At 44.4% G+C, this 15,865-nt stretch overlaps 1 protein-coding gene across 1 annotated transcript; it reads right to left on the bottom strand.

Annotated features, from left to right (window-relative positions):
• Positions 1–7,868: 7,868 nt before the first annotated feature.
• tes (testis derived transcript (3 LIM domains)) lies at positions 7,869–15,373 on the bottom strand. The gene is made up of 7 exons (XM_067235126.1): positions 15,233–15,373; positions 13,841–13,926; positions 12,470–12,899; positions 10,786–11,724; positions 9,454–9,669; positions 9,134–9,292; positions 7,869–9,040 (listed from the first exon to the last, which is right to left on the bottom strand). Exons 1-7 carry the CDS (start codon positions 15,257–15,259, stop codon positions 8,849–8,851), a joined length of 2,049 nt encoding a protein of 682 aa, XP_067091227.1. The 5' UTR covers positions 15,260–15,373; the 3' UTR covers positions 7,869–8,848.
• Between the last annotated feature and the right edge of the window lie 492 nt (positions 15,374–15,865).

Raw genomic sequence — 15,865 nt, 5'->3', positions numbered from 1 at the left:
CATTGTGACCCACCGTTGTATTGCGACAGATTTACCGCATACAAAGACAAAGTGAAGCATTTTCTTTTAACAGCTAGGCTGTCTCAGACCCCCCACATTGCAAAGGTTAAAAGAAAATTATTTTAATTTGTTTTTGTATTGGGTAAAATTGGGTAAACACAACGATGGTTCGTTATGAACCTTTGGGTCATGTGACCCGAAGGCAGCACGAGGGTTAAGCTTCAAAGACTTATCCGGTCCACCCGGGCGCATGGGCCGAACATCCATTGTCTTCCAAAATTGGCCACAGCTTCCATACCCTGTCATCAATGTTTTAATTCCTAATCTTCTGTAAAGCACTGGGACACATTGGCTGGCTTGTCATTACAGTGAGATCAGTGTTGGAGTATGACAGCTATGTAGTTGCAGAATGCTGAGAAACTGTATGAAGCAGGTTTATCCAGACCAGGACACACACACCTTGCCAGATAGACACCCGAAATCATGTATTATTTAGGGGTGTAAGAGATAGAAGATTGCTTCATGCAACCTACTTAGCGTCTTGGGACATTCCATTTTTATTTTCTCAACTGTTTGTCATGTTAACTAGAATGTCATTACCTACAGTTCAGGAACAAGACGTTATTATCGCTCACGGGATCCATTTGGTTAACGTCTCTTAGCAATTTGAACACAAGGAACAACTTATCACCCCACCTAAAATACATCAAGATGTCACATCAACATTGAGTGTGGTTTCAATAAACATTCAAATGTAGACACATAATGCCTGATACACAATGCTTGAAACTGACACATTTCAAGGAAAAGCAAAATCTCAAGCAATCATGAATGATATAATAATACAAATGTTACAAAAACAATGTTTTCTCCCTGAAGCAACTAAAGGGAATCTGGTCCTCAACCAGGGATGGTCAGACTAACAAGCCCTGGTGCATTGTGGGATGTGTGGATCAACATCAGTTTAACACACACACTTTTCCCTGGACATAAATGTTAAACAACAACAAGGTTCTAGAGATACCCGTCATCACCAAATCCTTGTATTGCATTCTTTTCAGCAAGCATGGACAAGCTCACAACAATATAGGATGTCTCTGTTGGAAAAGGCCCAGTTTGAAAACATCCCAAGATTGTGTTTATGAGCAATCTCCTAATTACAAAACAATTACTTACACTTCTGTATGTTGATTGTTAAATGTACACATTAATGGGACAGGAAGCATTTCTATAGTACCTCCAGCAGATGATGTATTTTACAAGATTTACTGTAACTGTATTATATAATTTTACGTCAACTAGCAAAGCTTTATGGATGAAGAACTCATTATTTGGTCATCTAAGTGTCAAGGCAATTTTCTTACTGAGTAATGAATACAGCTCATCTCATCGATATCAATGAAAATCTTCTATTAATCAGACGAGTGTGGCTTTTGGAGGCCAGACAGTAAAATGAAAAAGCGTTCCAGAAGGAAGGTGCAGCCAAAGGTGGCAGGGTGGGGGGGGGGGGGGGGGGGGGGTCAGGTCGTGAGCCCGGCCAGAGCTGACACCTACTTCATCATTCTCTACTGAAATGTGTCTAAAGGTCTGACACTGAAACTCTCTCTCAAACACTATTTTTCTATTTCCAGAAGATGTCCCACTTGAGACGTAAAGAAAGCGTGCGCTGCCCCCTTCTCCCCCAAGAGAGAGAGAGCGAGGGAGTGCTAGGCAGAGAGGGGCTGGGAGGAGGGGGAGGGGGTCGGAGGAATCCCCCTGAATCCCCCAGGCATTTCATAGTACACAATGCACCTACGTGTCAAAAGCACCTTCGGCCTCCTGCCCAGGAGGTTCACACCACCGTGGTTCTGATGGATCCCCAAACATCGCACTCTCCACTCCCTGTTCATTGTAAATACACTAAACATGCCATGCTTAACCCTTGTGCTGCCTTCGGGTCACATGACCCAAAGGTTCATAACGAACCATCGTTGTGTTTACCCAGTTTTACCCAATACAAAAACAAATAAAAATAATTTTCTTTTAACCTTTGCAATGTGGGGGGGTCTGAGACATCCCAACGGTTAAAAGAAAATGCTTCACTTTGTTTTTTTATGAGGTAAATTTGTCGCATTACGACGGTGGGTCACACGGCTGATGGGTCAGAATGACCCGAAGATAACAAGGGTTAATAGGTTTTGGCCCCTGACCAGTTACAACCCCTTATGGATGTGTGCGTGCGTGCGAGACAGAGAGAGAGAGAGAGAGAGAGAGAGAGAGAGAGAGTGAGAGTGTGAGGAATGTTCCATAACCATATATTCCTCGCACTGCAGTGCTTGATGTGGGAAGGTGGAAAGGTCTGGGATATTCCTCTTCTTCACTTGTTCCTTAATCTTTCATCCGTGGGCGTGGAACAAGCCTTGCTAGACTCACTGCCAGAGACATTTTTTTGGAAAGAATAAAATGAAACTCATTGCTCAATTTGTATTACCATACAAGGCATCCCTGAATTCCTGCAGTGGACATTTATTGGCTCTCAAATAGTGTGTTCCAGGGATTTGCCAAACTTGGGGGAGAAATTCTTATCTAGCAAGTAGGAAGCTTGGAAAAAAGAGGGTATCGGTGGTGGAGGCTGGTAATTAAGCAAAATCGAGACTGCAAAAAGTGCACTAATTTCCCCTTACACTTTCTGTATGTGTTTATGTGTCAAGTACATGCATCAACTTTATATGTTCTTGTGTCATGTATGTACAGGATATATAAAGTATATGTACGTCTATTTACAGTATAAATATATATGCATACACTTTAAAAGTACTGTAAGTGGTGTGTGTGTGTGCGAGCATTGGTGAGTTTGGGTGTGTGTGTCACATTTCAGGTGCAGTTCATGGTTTCTGTTTTAAATAAGAGGATTACACTTGTCTACCAGGCAGAACGGAGCATCGAAAAAAGTCCTCCACAGTTGACTAAGGAGCTGGTGGGGATACTGACTGGGAGAGCAACTCTGTATTCATGACATGGAACAGTGCTTCGGTAATGAGGCACGGTTTCACTAAGCCCACTCTGTGTAGCGTTTATGGGGAAGACACTGTACGTCTTTGCTGGTACTTATGCCTTTGAGAGTGTGTGCGTTGAAAGAGAGAGGGGGGCGTCGTAGAATAAGGGGAGTGAGGAGAGAGTTCGCTTAAGCTCACTACCAGTGTGTGTGGTACACAGGTCTATTAACACGTGTACACCTGTGTGGGTAATACAAACCATGATAGCATACTCTTGCCAGGAACGATGTCAGGCCCTCCTTGAAACATACATTTCAAACACACTGGCTTATGTCTTCACTTCGCACTGTACCAGTTTATCTTCAAGTCGAGTGTCGCTCCATTGGTAAATCATGGCATATACACAACCAAAAGTCGTTTTAAACGTGTCTCCGAAGAGTGTGGCCTGTGTGGTGCGGAGTCTTTGCGTTAATATTACATAAGCTCCATAGTTACTCAGATGACAGGTGTACAGTGGATGGAGGTGGTGGTGGAGGGAAACTCTATATACGAGGCATAGCTGAGGGCTTAACACCTGGCTTTACTGCCTCCCACACTCTCCTCCCCACTCTGGTCTACCCAGCATGTGTGCCTCAGAGCAGCAGCATCAGCCCACTCGTATCACAACACGTGCTTCTCCTCAAAACCTTTTCTCCGAAGGGTGGATTGCATCTTTGAGGTGCGGTTTGCATGATTCAAAATGGCCACATCTGGTGAAACATTCCTGATAAGAATTTCGCAAGGGTGCATCTAAAAGTGGACAAGGATTCTCACTTTTTTTGCTTTACGCTACTGCTGTAACCTTGAGAGGATGGTTGACCACGCAGTTTACAGTGTATGAATACTAGCAGACTTTTTCCAGCATTGGAAAGAGGAAGTGCTGTGGTTAACAATGAGAGGAAAAGGAAACTTGTAATAAGAATCAGAGTCCTGGCTGCTCATGTTAGCAGACAGAGTGCCATGCTGCTTGCAGGATATGATAGTAATCTGTACTTCTAAACAACTTTTTCCCTTATTGAACCTGCAGTACAGTATGTGTGCCAGTGACCTGTATTACCAAGTTCCATAAGCTGTGATATGGTTAAGGAAAAAAGGAAATTGATTGAGTCATTCATTTCCAGGTGAGAACAATCGGTCATCTAGAGTAGAGCTGTCGTAATAAAGCATATGGCAAACGGGCAGGCAGTGAGTGGATCATTACCTCCTAAACAATCATGGTGCAGCTTTTTAGCAATAAATGCTCATAAACTCGAAAGCTTTATTGTAACTGTGAAGGAATTCTGTGTATTGACATTTAGTCACATGGAGATTGATCTGTGACTGTAAACTTGGATTGCCAGGGCCACAGCTGTCTAAAAGCTCACACAGTATAGACCAAGCTGTAGCTTTGTGTGCTTTAGTCCGCATTAACATTCGTTTGACCTCACAACCAACCAGTTTGTCAGGCAACCGATGTCATGACACAGTGTAGACAGTTTTTCTTTTGCTGCACCTCATCAAAGTATCTTTCTACAATGTGGCAAAGCAAGATTCAGTATCACCTGGACAACTGACAGAATGTCTTTGTTCCTTTCTCGGAGGTCAGTGAGTTTTCAAGGTAGGGTTGTCAAGGCAAGGGGTGAGCTTGAACTCAACTGCTCCGTTTGATATATCCACAATGTGAAAAAAGTGAAGGGACATTTCTGGTTTTTATCTTGCTAGCTCTGTATATAATTGGCTCTGTCTCCATGGAGTGACAGTGATGCCACTTGTGCAGCTGAAGTTTTAACCCTTGTGCTGCCTTCGGGTCACATGACCCAAAGGTTCATAACGAACCATCGTTGTGTTTACCCAATACAAAAACAAATACAAATAATTTTCTTTTAACCTTCGCAATGTGGGGGGTCTGAGACAGCCCAACGGTTAACAGAAAAAAATGCTTCACTGTGTTTTGGTATGCGGTAAAGTTGTCGCAATACGACGGTGGGTCACAATGACTGATGGGTCAGAATGACCCGAAGATAACAAGGGTTAAGCTGTAAATGATATTGGTACTCCAACCGTTTGCAGGTGTTGCTTCCATGTTGGAGTGGAGGAAGATGTTTATGAAAAGGGCTTCTCACACCAGGGTACCATAATATCTTGACAGTAGCTGGGCAGTCAACACAAGGTTGTACAGAGGCCCCCTACTGGCCTGTGTTCTCCCTGCTCTAAAGTGTAGAGAGAGTGTATGTGAGGTATGTGGGGGTGGGAGGTTTCCTCCTGTTGGAAAGGGAGTGAAAGAGTGGAAGAGAGTGAGGGGGGAGGGGAGGGGAGAGATGCTTAGGTGGGATCAGCATGTCCCAGGTCATCAGTCTTGTCTGTCTTCACATTGAAATCAAGTGAAGAATCTGGATGCCATATGGTGTGAGATACAGAAAGCACCAAACTCTTAAACCAACAGGCATCCCTGCTTCTGTTTCTGGTAATGCTGTGAGAATGGGAGTTTGCGTGAGAGCAAAGCCAAATTTTAGAGGTCAAAAAAGCAAGGGGAAAGATAAAGAAAAGGAGAAAGAGAGATAGAGAAAGAGTAAAGAGAAAAGAAAAGAAGTGAAACAAAGTATAACAGAAGATTAGGTGAATAGAATATTAAGTTAATAATTGATGATCATGAATGACAAGAATAACGGCAAGGGGAAACATCTTGGGACTGGTATGAATAAAGTGAAGAAATAAAGATAAAGTTGGTCTTTATACCATCTCTTCGCTCCAGACAGACCTAGGTGGAGAGGTAAGAGAAGGACAAGAGGAAGAAGGGAACACTGTGCTCCTGGAGCCTGGGGCTATGGTTATTCATAAACAAACCACTGGGGAAAGCGCTCACTCGACAAACTGACACTTATTCACATGGGTTGATCCCTTGTGAAATGCTTTTGGGTGTAGGCAAAGACATTTCATGATCAAATGTATAATTAGCAGGTAGCAACTTTTGAAACCAGTTCTGGGAAGTTTTTTCCCTTTCAACATTTTATTTCATGATTGTCTGTGAAATGAATATATTTTAATTACACAAAAAGTGGAGCTACTTAGTATTATAGTTATCCTGGTGTATTTGTGTACACGGGGTAGGAAGTGAACTTACAGTACCAACATCTCACTGTGACTGGTAAGTGGTGTTAAAAGAAACCCCAATCCAGTTTATCGGAAAACTTTAAAATACAAAAAACCTTCCTTCCCAGGTCCTGATTGACAAGTCCAGAGACATTCAATGACGATGTTGCTAAAAAATGAGGCGTTCCCCTCTCTCCCTCTCTCACACTTACGCTTGTTCCAGGGAGATAAGGAATGCAGGCTATGAGGAGTTTTTACACTGCTGACATTTGCCCTGAGATGGCTGATGCTACTGCCGCTTCTGAAACACGTGGTGACTACGATGTTATAAACATCTTTACATATTTTTTCAGCCAGGAAGTGCTGCTCCTTAAACTACCCATCACACCCTATGCAGTGTTAAATAAGACACTGATGCCCAAAGATGAGCAAGATCCTGTAATGTTTCATGAGGTTCGAGTTAATGTTGGCGAGAACTTATAGAAAGGGATTTGAGACTATTAATCTACACAGAAATCTTCCAGATCTTCAGTCCTACGTCGTTGCTTGTGGTCTCTCTGGTCTTCAGCCCTCCCCGCTCAAATCTATGGTCAGTGAACAATTTGTGTGTGGAATTGGAGCTATGCTTTACACAGTGTTTCTGCTAGAAAATCAAATACCAAACCTGCTAGTACTTGAATGGGGTGGACTGCATGTAGCCATGTGTCTCCAGTGCCTTTGGAAGTAAAACACATACATCCTCCACCATACTTCATGCTGGGGATTAGGTTGGTTACTGTATGACCATGGCTATTTTACACAAAATCCACCTCTGGTGGTCTTGTTAGTTCAGTCTCATCAGACAAGTCCAACGGTATTTAACCCCACATGCTTACGTTTGTGGCTTGGTGACAAAAAAGGTTTTCTTCTATTATAAAACTTATTGGCAAAACGTGTTTTGATGTGTAAGGGAAGGGCAGTACAGAGGCCTGGTTACCGTGGTGCGCGCATGGTGGTTGACTTGAGGAGGAAGAAGGCACTACTGACTCCAATGTCGATCCAGGGAGTGCATCCCGAGGAGGTCCAGACGGGACCACAGACTGGAATGGACCGGTAACACCGAATGTCCCGGCTCAGAACCTGTTTACAATCTGGGGCAGTCGGCATGTCTCCTGCCCATGCATCTCTCTGTACAGCACACAACACACTGCTGGTCCTTCTGTAGGCGCTGAGAACCATGAAAATGAATCAGCACATTAAGTAACGATTAGCATAGAGGGAAAAAAACAAGTTATAGTGTAATATTATAGAGTTTTTGTGTGTATGTGTATGGGTGGGGGCGGGGAACTAACCACAATGCACAATTTCAAATCATCAAAGGAAAGAATAACATGAGAACCTCTCCCAGATGTCCCTTCCCTAACCCTGAAGTAGGCAGATATACTTGCGTTTTAACAAGAGGCTGGTAGGCTGGACACATGCATTATGGAAGAGAAGGGAAATTACATTGAGCTGCCGTTCAGGTTCCTCCAAGTGTTTGGGCTTCCTTGAATTGTCCCATTGCTTCCAGAGTGGGTGAAAAGACAATCCAGTCTGAGGTGGATTTTCCATGAGCCGTCCCTACTACATACAGAAGTCCCATTGATGCAATAGGGCTGCTATGCTAGCCGAGCCCCTTAGTAAGGTTTAGTTGAGTGTGTTAACACATTAGGAGCCATTCGCACAAGTGGAGTTGTAATAAGTGATCTGTTGTTAACGCCTCCGGTTACAAGACCTGTGAATATGAACTAGGCATGAGGTAATTATTGCAACAAAAAAAACATTTATTAGGGTTGTTAAGAGTGCAGAAAAAAATATGAAAGTGCAAAAAGGGGGTAGGTAAGGTAGACACAGTACATAAGAACTGATAAAAGAAAAAAATTTAAAAAGTGGTTATCTTTGCTTATTTGCATTGCACTGTACATAGTTGGTCCTCATATCAATTAGTACATTGTTTCATTGTAGTCTGGAAATGTTGTAGTCTACATAACATGCATTAAGCGTTTTCATTGTACCGGACCCATTGCATCAGATAATGCCATATTGCAGTGAAATTAAAAGAACAACAATAAAGCACTTGTTTTCTCTTGAGCAAATATTGCTATCAAAGTATACTGCTATCGCTAAAGATTCAACTGCATAGAGGTGGACATCAGTAGTACATTCTTTGTGCCTTCTAGAAAAAGCATTGCAGATCAGTGGCATAGTACCATAACACTTTATAGAATACTAACAGCTGCTTCCATCGAAGGACAGTCCTGAAAATAGACTGAAATGTCTATGGTTGACAAACGTAATCTCATTAAAGAATAGAAGAAAAAGTCCCATGTAAAGTGAAAGACGGAATGGAACCTTCCATGGGCAACAGAAGGCATGGATAGATCTATATTAAGGCAGTATTTGTTTCACCACTGAGTGTGCTGGTTTTGTTTTGATGTAATATGCATCCTCAGGATTCAATATAAAGATTCAAATAGTCTAAAGGAGAGGTATGAAAAAAAATAAAAGAAAGAAAGTCCATCAGAGGAATTCTACACAGGTTTAGTTCAATTTCACTTGATAAGAAAACTCTACAGTTAGCTAGCAAGCTAGCTAGCACAAGCCAGCAGGCCTTGGCTAGTAACTGATGGAAGACTTGACAACCTAGAGCAACACCCGTTGGCTTGAATCAACCCTTTTGATCGGTCCAGACTTGACCCATCTAATGTTGTCTGGACAGGGTTTGGAACTTCCAACCAGGCCCGTCCCTAGGCCAGGGTCTTCTTCTTGCACTCCACCGAGCAGAAGAGCATGCCCTGCATGGCCATGAAGCGCTGGCCGACGAGGCACTTGGAGCAGCAGGAGCACTGGAAGCAGTCGGGCTCGGCGTGCCAGTGGTGCTCCCCGTAGGAGACGCGCTGGGCCTCCGGCTCCACCGGGTTCTGGCAAGCCACACACTTCTGGAGAGAGGGGGGGTTAAAGTGCAGGCTTAGTGTTTTAACCCTTATGGCCCATGTGTATATGCATACTCAAGCTGCCCAACCCGGACTAACCACAGCGTGGCTCTTCATGTAGCAGGGCTTGCAGACAGGCTTGTCGTTCTCCATAACGTAGGTCTCCCCGGCCAGCACGCAGTCACAGTCAAAGCAGCAGAAGTGCTTCAGGTGCCAGTTCTGTCCCTCCGCCTGTGTGTACTCATTACTGAAGATGAGCTACGTAACACACACACACACACACAAACAGTTAAAACAGAATACCTTGTATTTAGTACAGAATCAAAGGGTCGATGTGATATCTAGGAATATAACTGACAGCTGGGAAACAATTGCCGCCCAAGGACTAGCTAGGACTGCAAGTCTAACCCCCAAGTCACCTCATCACAGCCACCACAGCGGGGCTTCTCACTGTCTCCATAGTGACGGCCGCAGTAAAGCTTGCCCTTCTTCCAGAAGTAGATCATGTCCACCAGCAGCTCGCTGCAGGTGCAGCATACGAAGCAGCCGGGGTGCCACAGCTTGTCATATCCAGCCCGCTCCGCATACACCGCTGGTTCACCCTGTCGCATGGGCAGCTGGCACTGGTGGCAGGACTGGAGGGAGGAACGGGTAGGAGGCAAAGATGGAAGGAGGAAGAGGAGTAAGGGGACAGAGCGATAGAGAGGGGGGAAAGATGGCGGGTGGGGAGATGGATGGTTGATGGGAAAAGGGGCGGTAAGGATGGAGGCAGAAGAGATGAAAAGGGACAGGTGGTAGAAAGGTGAATAAGAGGATGTGGAACAGTCAATATCAGGGTATATCAATATGATCAGGGTTGAGTTACATTTAAATGTGTTAATTTACATTTGTGTCTCACTAAACCAATGCCACTTCTGTTCCCCAATATCACCGTGACTACGTTCATTTTTTCCAATGCACATTTTGACACTGCCTGACAGCTGTTGTGAATCAAAATCCATTCATTCAATGGGAGTAAGTAACTTCATATGGGGGCTTGAAATAAGTGGTAATTGGGTAAGTTAAACCAGAGCTCATTTACACTGTTTTTCCCCCAGACATGACTAATCTCAAATTCCAACCAAACAAATTGATTTGATGCTAAGCATAACAAAAAAACATCACGGGTGAGTGTCATTACCCATAATTTCCCTTCTAGCTCCACCTTGTGGCCAGTTTATGAATAAAGTCCCATTGAAGCACATCCAAAAGGTACCTTCAACCCATTTGGTGTTACTGAGACCAGGTTAAATGGGATCAGTTTATTCAGTGAGACACACATACAGATGACACTCCTACAGATCCATCAACCAGCTACTGAAACATGACACTGCCACATTGAACAGTTTCAAGATATTCTCTTTTCATGAAAGTTTGAGTGCCGGTTTTCGATGGAGGCTGAAGATACTGTTTGAAAATTGCAACCTAGTTCATTCATTGGTCTTTAGAGGCTGAACATATTGGTAACACATTGTGAAGCATTAGTATACATTGTCTCAGAACCTAAGTCTCAAAGCCTGTCTTCAGTTCTTCATCTCAGATAGTCAGTGCATTGTTAACGATACTCTGGGGTCTTTAACCATCAGTTGAACAAAGCTCTCTGTGTCTGCAGTAACCCACCTCCCTGGTCAGCCCATCTCACGCACATCACAGCCACGCACAAGCTTACATGAACACAAAGATGTCACACGTGCGTTCTGAGTCATACTTACAAAGGTCTGTCCAGGCAACTCGGTTGTGAGGCCACTGAGGGCTCCTGGTGTTCCAATGGCTCCAGCTCCAGTGGCAGTGCCCATGTCCCCTGTCTCTCCATATCCCCCAGGACCCCCAACCCCCCCAATCCCAGGAGCCCCAGGACCCCCTACCCCAGGACCCCCTACCCCAGGACCCCCTACCCCAGGACCCCCAACCCCAAGACCCCCTACCCCAAGACCCCCTACCCCAGGACCCCCAACCCCAAGACCCCCTACCCCAGGACCCCCTACCCCAGGACCCCCTACCCCAGGAGCCCCAGGACCCCCAACCCCAAGACCCCCTACCCCAGGACCCCCTACCCCAGGACCCCCAACCCCAAGACCCCCTACCCCAAGACCCCCTACCCCAGGACCCCCAACCCCAGGACTCACAGTCTGTGCTGCCCGAAGACTACCAGGCCCTCCAGACCCTACGCTCTCTGGAAATCTGGTCACAGGCCCACCGACAGGCCTCACCCCCTGGCAAGGGTGTCCGGTGAGTATAGCACCAGAGCCCACAGTTCCATCCCTGTTCTCAACCCCAGCCCCACCAGCTCCAGGACCATAGCCAGCTCCAGCATTGACCCCCCCCGCTCCAGCTCCTGGCCCAACCCCAACTCCACCTTCGCCAAGCCCTCCAGGTCTGTTCTCTGGCCCTGGTCCTCCGGCAGCCCCGGGGCCTCCTGGAACCATCGTCTCAGGCAGACAGAGGTCTCCCACCCCCAGGGCCTCGTCTTTGTACTTGCGAACAAACTGCTGCATCTGCTTGACCTCGCCAGGGCTCAGTTCGTGGCACATGGACGGGTCCTGGTCGTGCTCAGGCAGCTGGTGGGCCATCTGCTGCCGACGGTAGGCCGCTCCCACTGTACCGGCAACTGGGCGCCTCTCTGGCGGCAGTAACTCGATGTAGCGCACCGCCTGTGGGCCCAAGCGGAGAGGAACTACTGATTAGGTAAGAACCTGGGAAGGGAGGGATATGTGGACGTGCAAAGGGAGATTCTATGAAACAGACAGAGACAGATGGTGAGAAAGATCGGGCAAAAAGGAGTTAAAGTTCACCTCCCCTTGGCTCGTGACTAAAATGAAGGCCTACTGATGTGAGAGAGCTGCTGAGATATTACACAAAATATCTAGCTATTTCATTTTTCAGGGTGAAAACTTTCCATGATAATTGTCTGGATTTAACAGGAACTCTTGCATTCCATATGCAGACATAATTGTCAGTAGTTTAATTAAACATTCATTCTATAGCATGCTAAATCAAGCTAAAACATAGATATTACGGTATGAAAGCAAAACATAAGCTAGGAAAACAGAACTACAAAGTATGTAGGCACTAATATAATCCAAATTTAACAGAATACGTGCTTCTTCGCCTAAATCCAGTACAGAATGTCTTCAGTTGCGTATGCTAAGAACTTTCTGTACGTGTGGTGTAGGAAATAACACATACTGTGCTGGAAGCCTCTTTTCATTGTGCTGCAAGCACTCAACTTATCGAATATACTTTTTTACTAAACCTTTATTTATTACCTTGCTTATTTAATTAATGTTTTTTTATTCCATTCTGGGGATTTACCACACATATGCAACCCTACATACACGTATGAATTAATGATAAAACAAATGGGCAATGCAAATATTCAGGGCACCGTATCCTTACCAGGTACTGGTTAGCTCCCGGCGGCACCCACTCGTAAGTGACCGACTGGGCGGCATCCTTCTTGACTGGCACCACGTTGGCTGATACAGCATTGGGCTTCACTGGCACGGAATTTGCCTTCACTGGCACGGAATTTGCCTTCACTGGTGTGATATTGGCTGGAATTGTGTGTGCGGGTACCGTACTGGCACCTGCGCCAGGAACAGCTGAGGCAGTGGCCTGAGGTGGCACGACAGCAGCAGTGGAAGGTCTTGCCAGGGTGATGGTGACCATGTTGCCCTTGTATGTGGGGACGCCGTCCGTCTTCAGCTTGGCGATGAGGCCCGTGTACTTGGTGTCCTCAAACAGCTTGCCCACTTTCTTGTTTTCTTCAGAGTTCATCTGGACGTCGTGTTCAGTCAGGCCACACTTGCAGTTCCGGCAGATCTTTCTGATAGGGGAAAACAAGGGAAGAGATCGTCTTGATACCTGATTTGATGCTAGAATATATGCCACGTTTTATGCATAGGATCTGTGGAAGTGAGGACATTAATTTGGTTTCAATATTTTCAATGGTTTAGCTGTTTCAATGTCTGAACTATTTTCATTGTCGGGGGAATAAAGGATTGCATTTGCATCACAATCAATAGATCCTATTTTTCCTTATTAATTAATTCCTTGACATAGTATGTGTTCCTGTTTGAACCTATCTTGTGAACTGATGATAGTCATGTGTCAGCCTGAGTGTGTAACGAGATGGATCATTGGCATTTGGTGGAGCTCTAAGGGGAAAACAAGCATAATCCTGGTGTCCACTATCTTTTGCCTTGTTTTCACATGCGTATTGCAACCTAAGATTCAATGAAGGATGCTTCACTAATAATTTCAGCGACACTGGCTTGTCTCTGTATAACATACCTCAGATAGGAAAAGAAGGACTAGGTCATTAGCTAGGACTGCAAGACATGCTACGGCAAGAGCTGGCCTGTAAATACAGAATAAAACTGGAAAGACAGCTCTTACATCAGTATATGAAAATGACTATCACTACACTATCACTTAAGCCAAAAGCCAAAGAGTTGCTGGACTACTACAGCTTAACGGGTATGTAGGTCAGGGGTCGATAGGGAGATCTGTGAGGTGAAAGGAAAGCAGTGATGATTAAAATGTTTTCAGTATAAAATACCTTAATACCGTAACATGTCACACAGTAATTATGATTTCAACATTTTCCATTAGCTATTTTTCCATGACACATTGGTTTAGAAAATGGATGCATGGTGAAACAGGTGTCTGCCAGGTACACCTGCTGGTCAAACTCTGTTTATGGGGACTAGCCTACATGTCCCAATTCAAAAGGAAGACATGTTGACAGGACAGAGAAATACAGACCTCCAAAAGTGCAGCTCGAAACCCTCGCATTTGTCCTTGCATTTCAGACACGCAGCCCCAGCACCAAAGTCGTGCCCCAGGGTCATCTGCAAAACAAAACCAATGTTTGTATTATTAAAACAGCCGTATTTACTTATCAATAGACTGTCAGTCTAGTCAGCCAATCTACATCTCTCTGAATCTTGAAAAAGACAAAAGTCGCAGGTCCCTCCAATCTGAATCTAAATATTTAGGTTAGTCACTTGGAATCCCAATGGTGAACTGGAAATGATTTAGGAAGTTCCTTTTATGGTAAATTAGGGTGGAACATTGATCAAGGACTGGGTCCTGAGCAGCTTAAGTGGTAGTTAGTCACGAATGTAGTCACCTTTCTATATTTACTTTCAGCTACCATGTGAGTGACTCATTCTGCAATAAGGCCTGGTCAGAAGAGTGTGCCACACATTTCCGAGATGGGCCGACGAGATTGATAGTGACTGTTTGTTTTAATACATTACACTGGGTATGGTAAACGATTCTTCCGTTTTACGATGAGGCTAGTGAATACAGCCGTTTAGGGATTATAACATCAAATACAGTTGAACTCTATGCACTTTTGACCCTTGATCTATTACTGTACTTTTTATGTGGACTATTTGTACGTCGCTTTGGATGAAGCGTCTGCTAAATGATGTCCTGCAATTAAATGTTTTGATACGTCGTCATTGTGGCCCTTCAGCACATGATGGGCAAAATACAAAAGGTGTTGTGTAAATGCATTACATTAACCACATTTAGCTAGAGCTACTTGTGTCAGAACGTGGTGCTGTTGCTCATAATGTAGAAAGAAAAAACAAACCAACTAGCATTATTGACAATACGAGACCCCAAATGCAAACGTTACGCCTCAAAAGGGGATTAGGGGGTGCTAGCTATCTGTGCTTCAAGACATGCACTTTCTCTCAGTAGCAGCTTTCTCTCGGCGTAGCTTTAGCTGCAAAGTTCTCCTGTAATATTTTATGGTTGACTCGAAGTATCCGATTGCATTTTACAATAATAGATATGAGCATACGTGTAATCCTGCTAGCTCAATAAATGCGCTTTGAGTGGACAGGACGGGACACCCTCAAAACAAACACAGCACAGCTACAACGACAAAGGATGGATAAGACATGAATCAGCACCTCGTTTGAACAGGACTTTAAGTGGACCGTTAATTAAAAATAAGACATGTACAAAAAAGGAGAAGAAGAAGAGAATAAATGTAGTGTATGTAGTTGTCAGCCACCTGTCCTGTACTGCTAAAGGTTGGTTCATTCTGTTGGCTACAGTACTCAGGCAGCTAGACTACACCTTTTAAGGGCGTTACCCATTCCATTCTCTTAAAAAGTTTCAAACGATGCCAAATCTTACCTTCTTTACTTCTTTCTCCACCTCCATTTTATGTCCTTTTTAGTATACCAAACCGTAAAGACAGAATATTATTTATAATGTCTAAGACAAATCAGTGGGCTTTTGGTGAGTTTACTTCGCTTCCCCGCCGGGCAGTTTGCATCAATCTTCGAATATACTGCCCTGGTGACGAAACAGTCTGACTTCCGCTATCTTATACTCTTGACCAATGGGAGTCAGCGAAAGGAGTTTCTTTTATTCCTCATGTTTAGGATGCCTGTTAGACTGCCAAACATTCCTAGGTCTATGCCAGAAAAAGCTTAGTTTGTCCCAATAGATAATGTCAAATGCAAAGTATGCCAGTATGCCATACTTGTCCATACTATGTCCTACTGCATCCGGTCACATTTTGCAGTACGCAAACCACCATTTCTGGAGAAAGGTCCAGCTGGGTCCAGCTGCAAGCCCCGCACTAATTTGAAGGAAATTTAAGCTGAATTTCCAAATATGGTTCGAGTGGTGGTTTGGTAACAGAAAAGCCAACGTCCAAAACCGCTCGACCGGTGTTCACCCAGTAAAAATTAAGAAAGCATTTGACAAGAATTCGATTAAAACTAGTTAATTAACATCTTATAGTTGTATTTATATAACATA

The sequence above is a fragment of the Osmerus mordax genome, chromosome 4 (assembly GCF_038355195.1).
Source record: "Osmerus mordax isolate fOsmMor3 chromosome 4, fOsmMor3.pri, whole genome shotgun sequence".
Classification (NCBI taxonomy): domain Eukaryota; kingdom Metazoa; phylum Chordata; class Actinopteri; order Osmeriformes; family Osmeridae; genus Osmerus; species Osmerus mordax.
The sequence above is the reverse complement of the archived record's forward strand: the minus strand, read 5'-3'. Positions and strand labels throughout refer to the sequence as shown.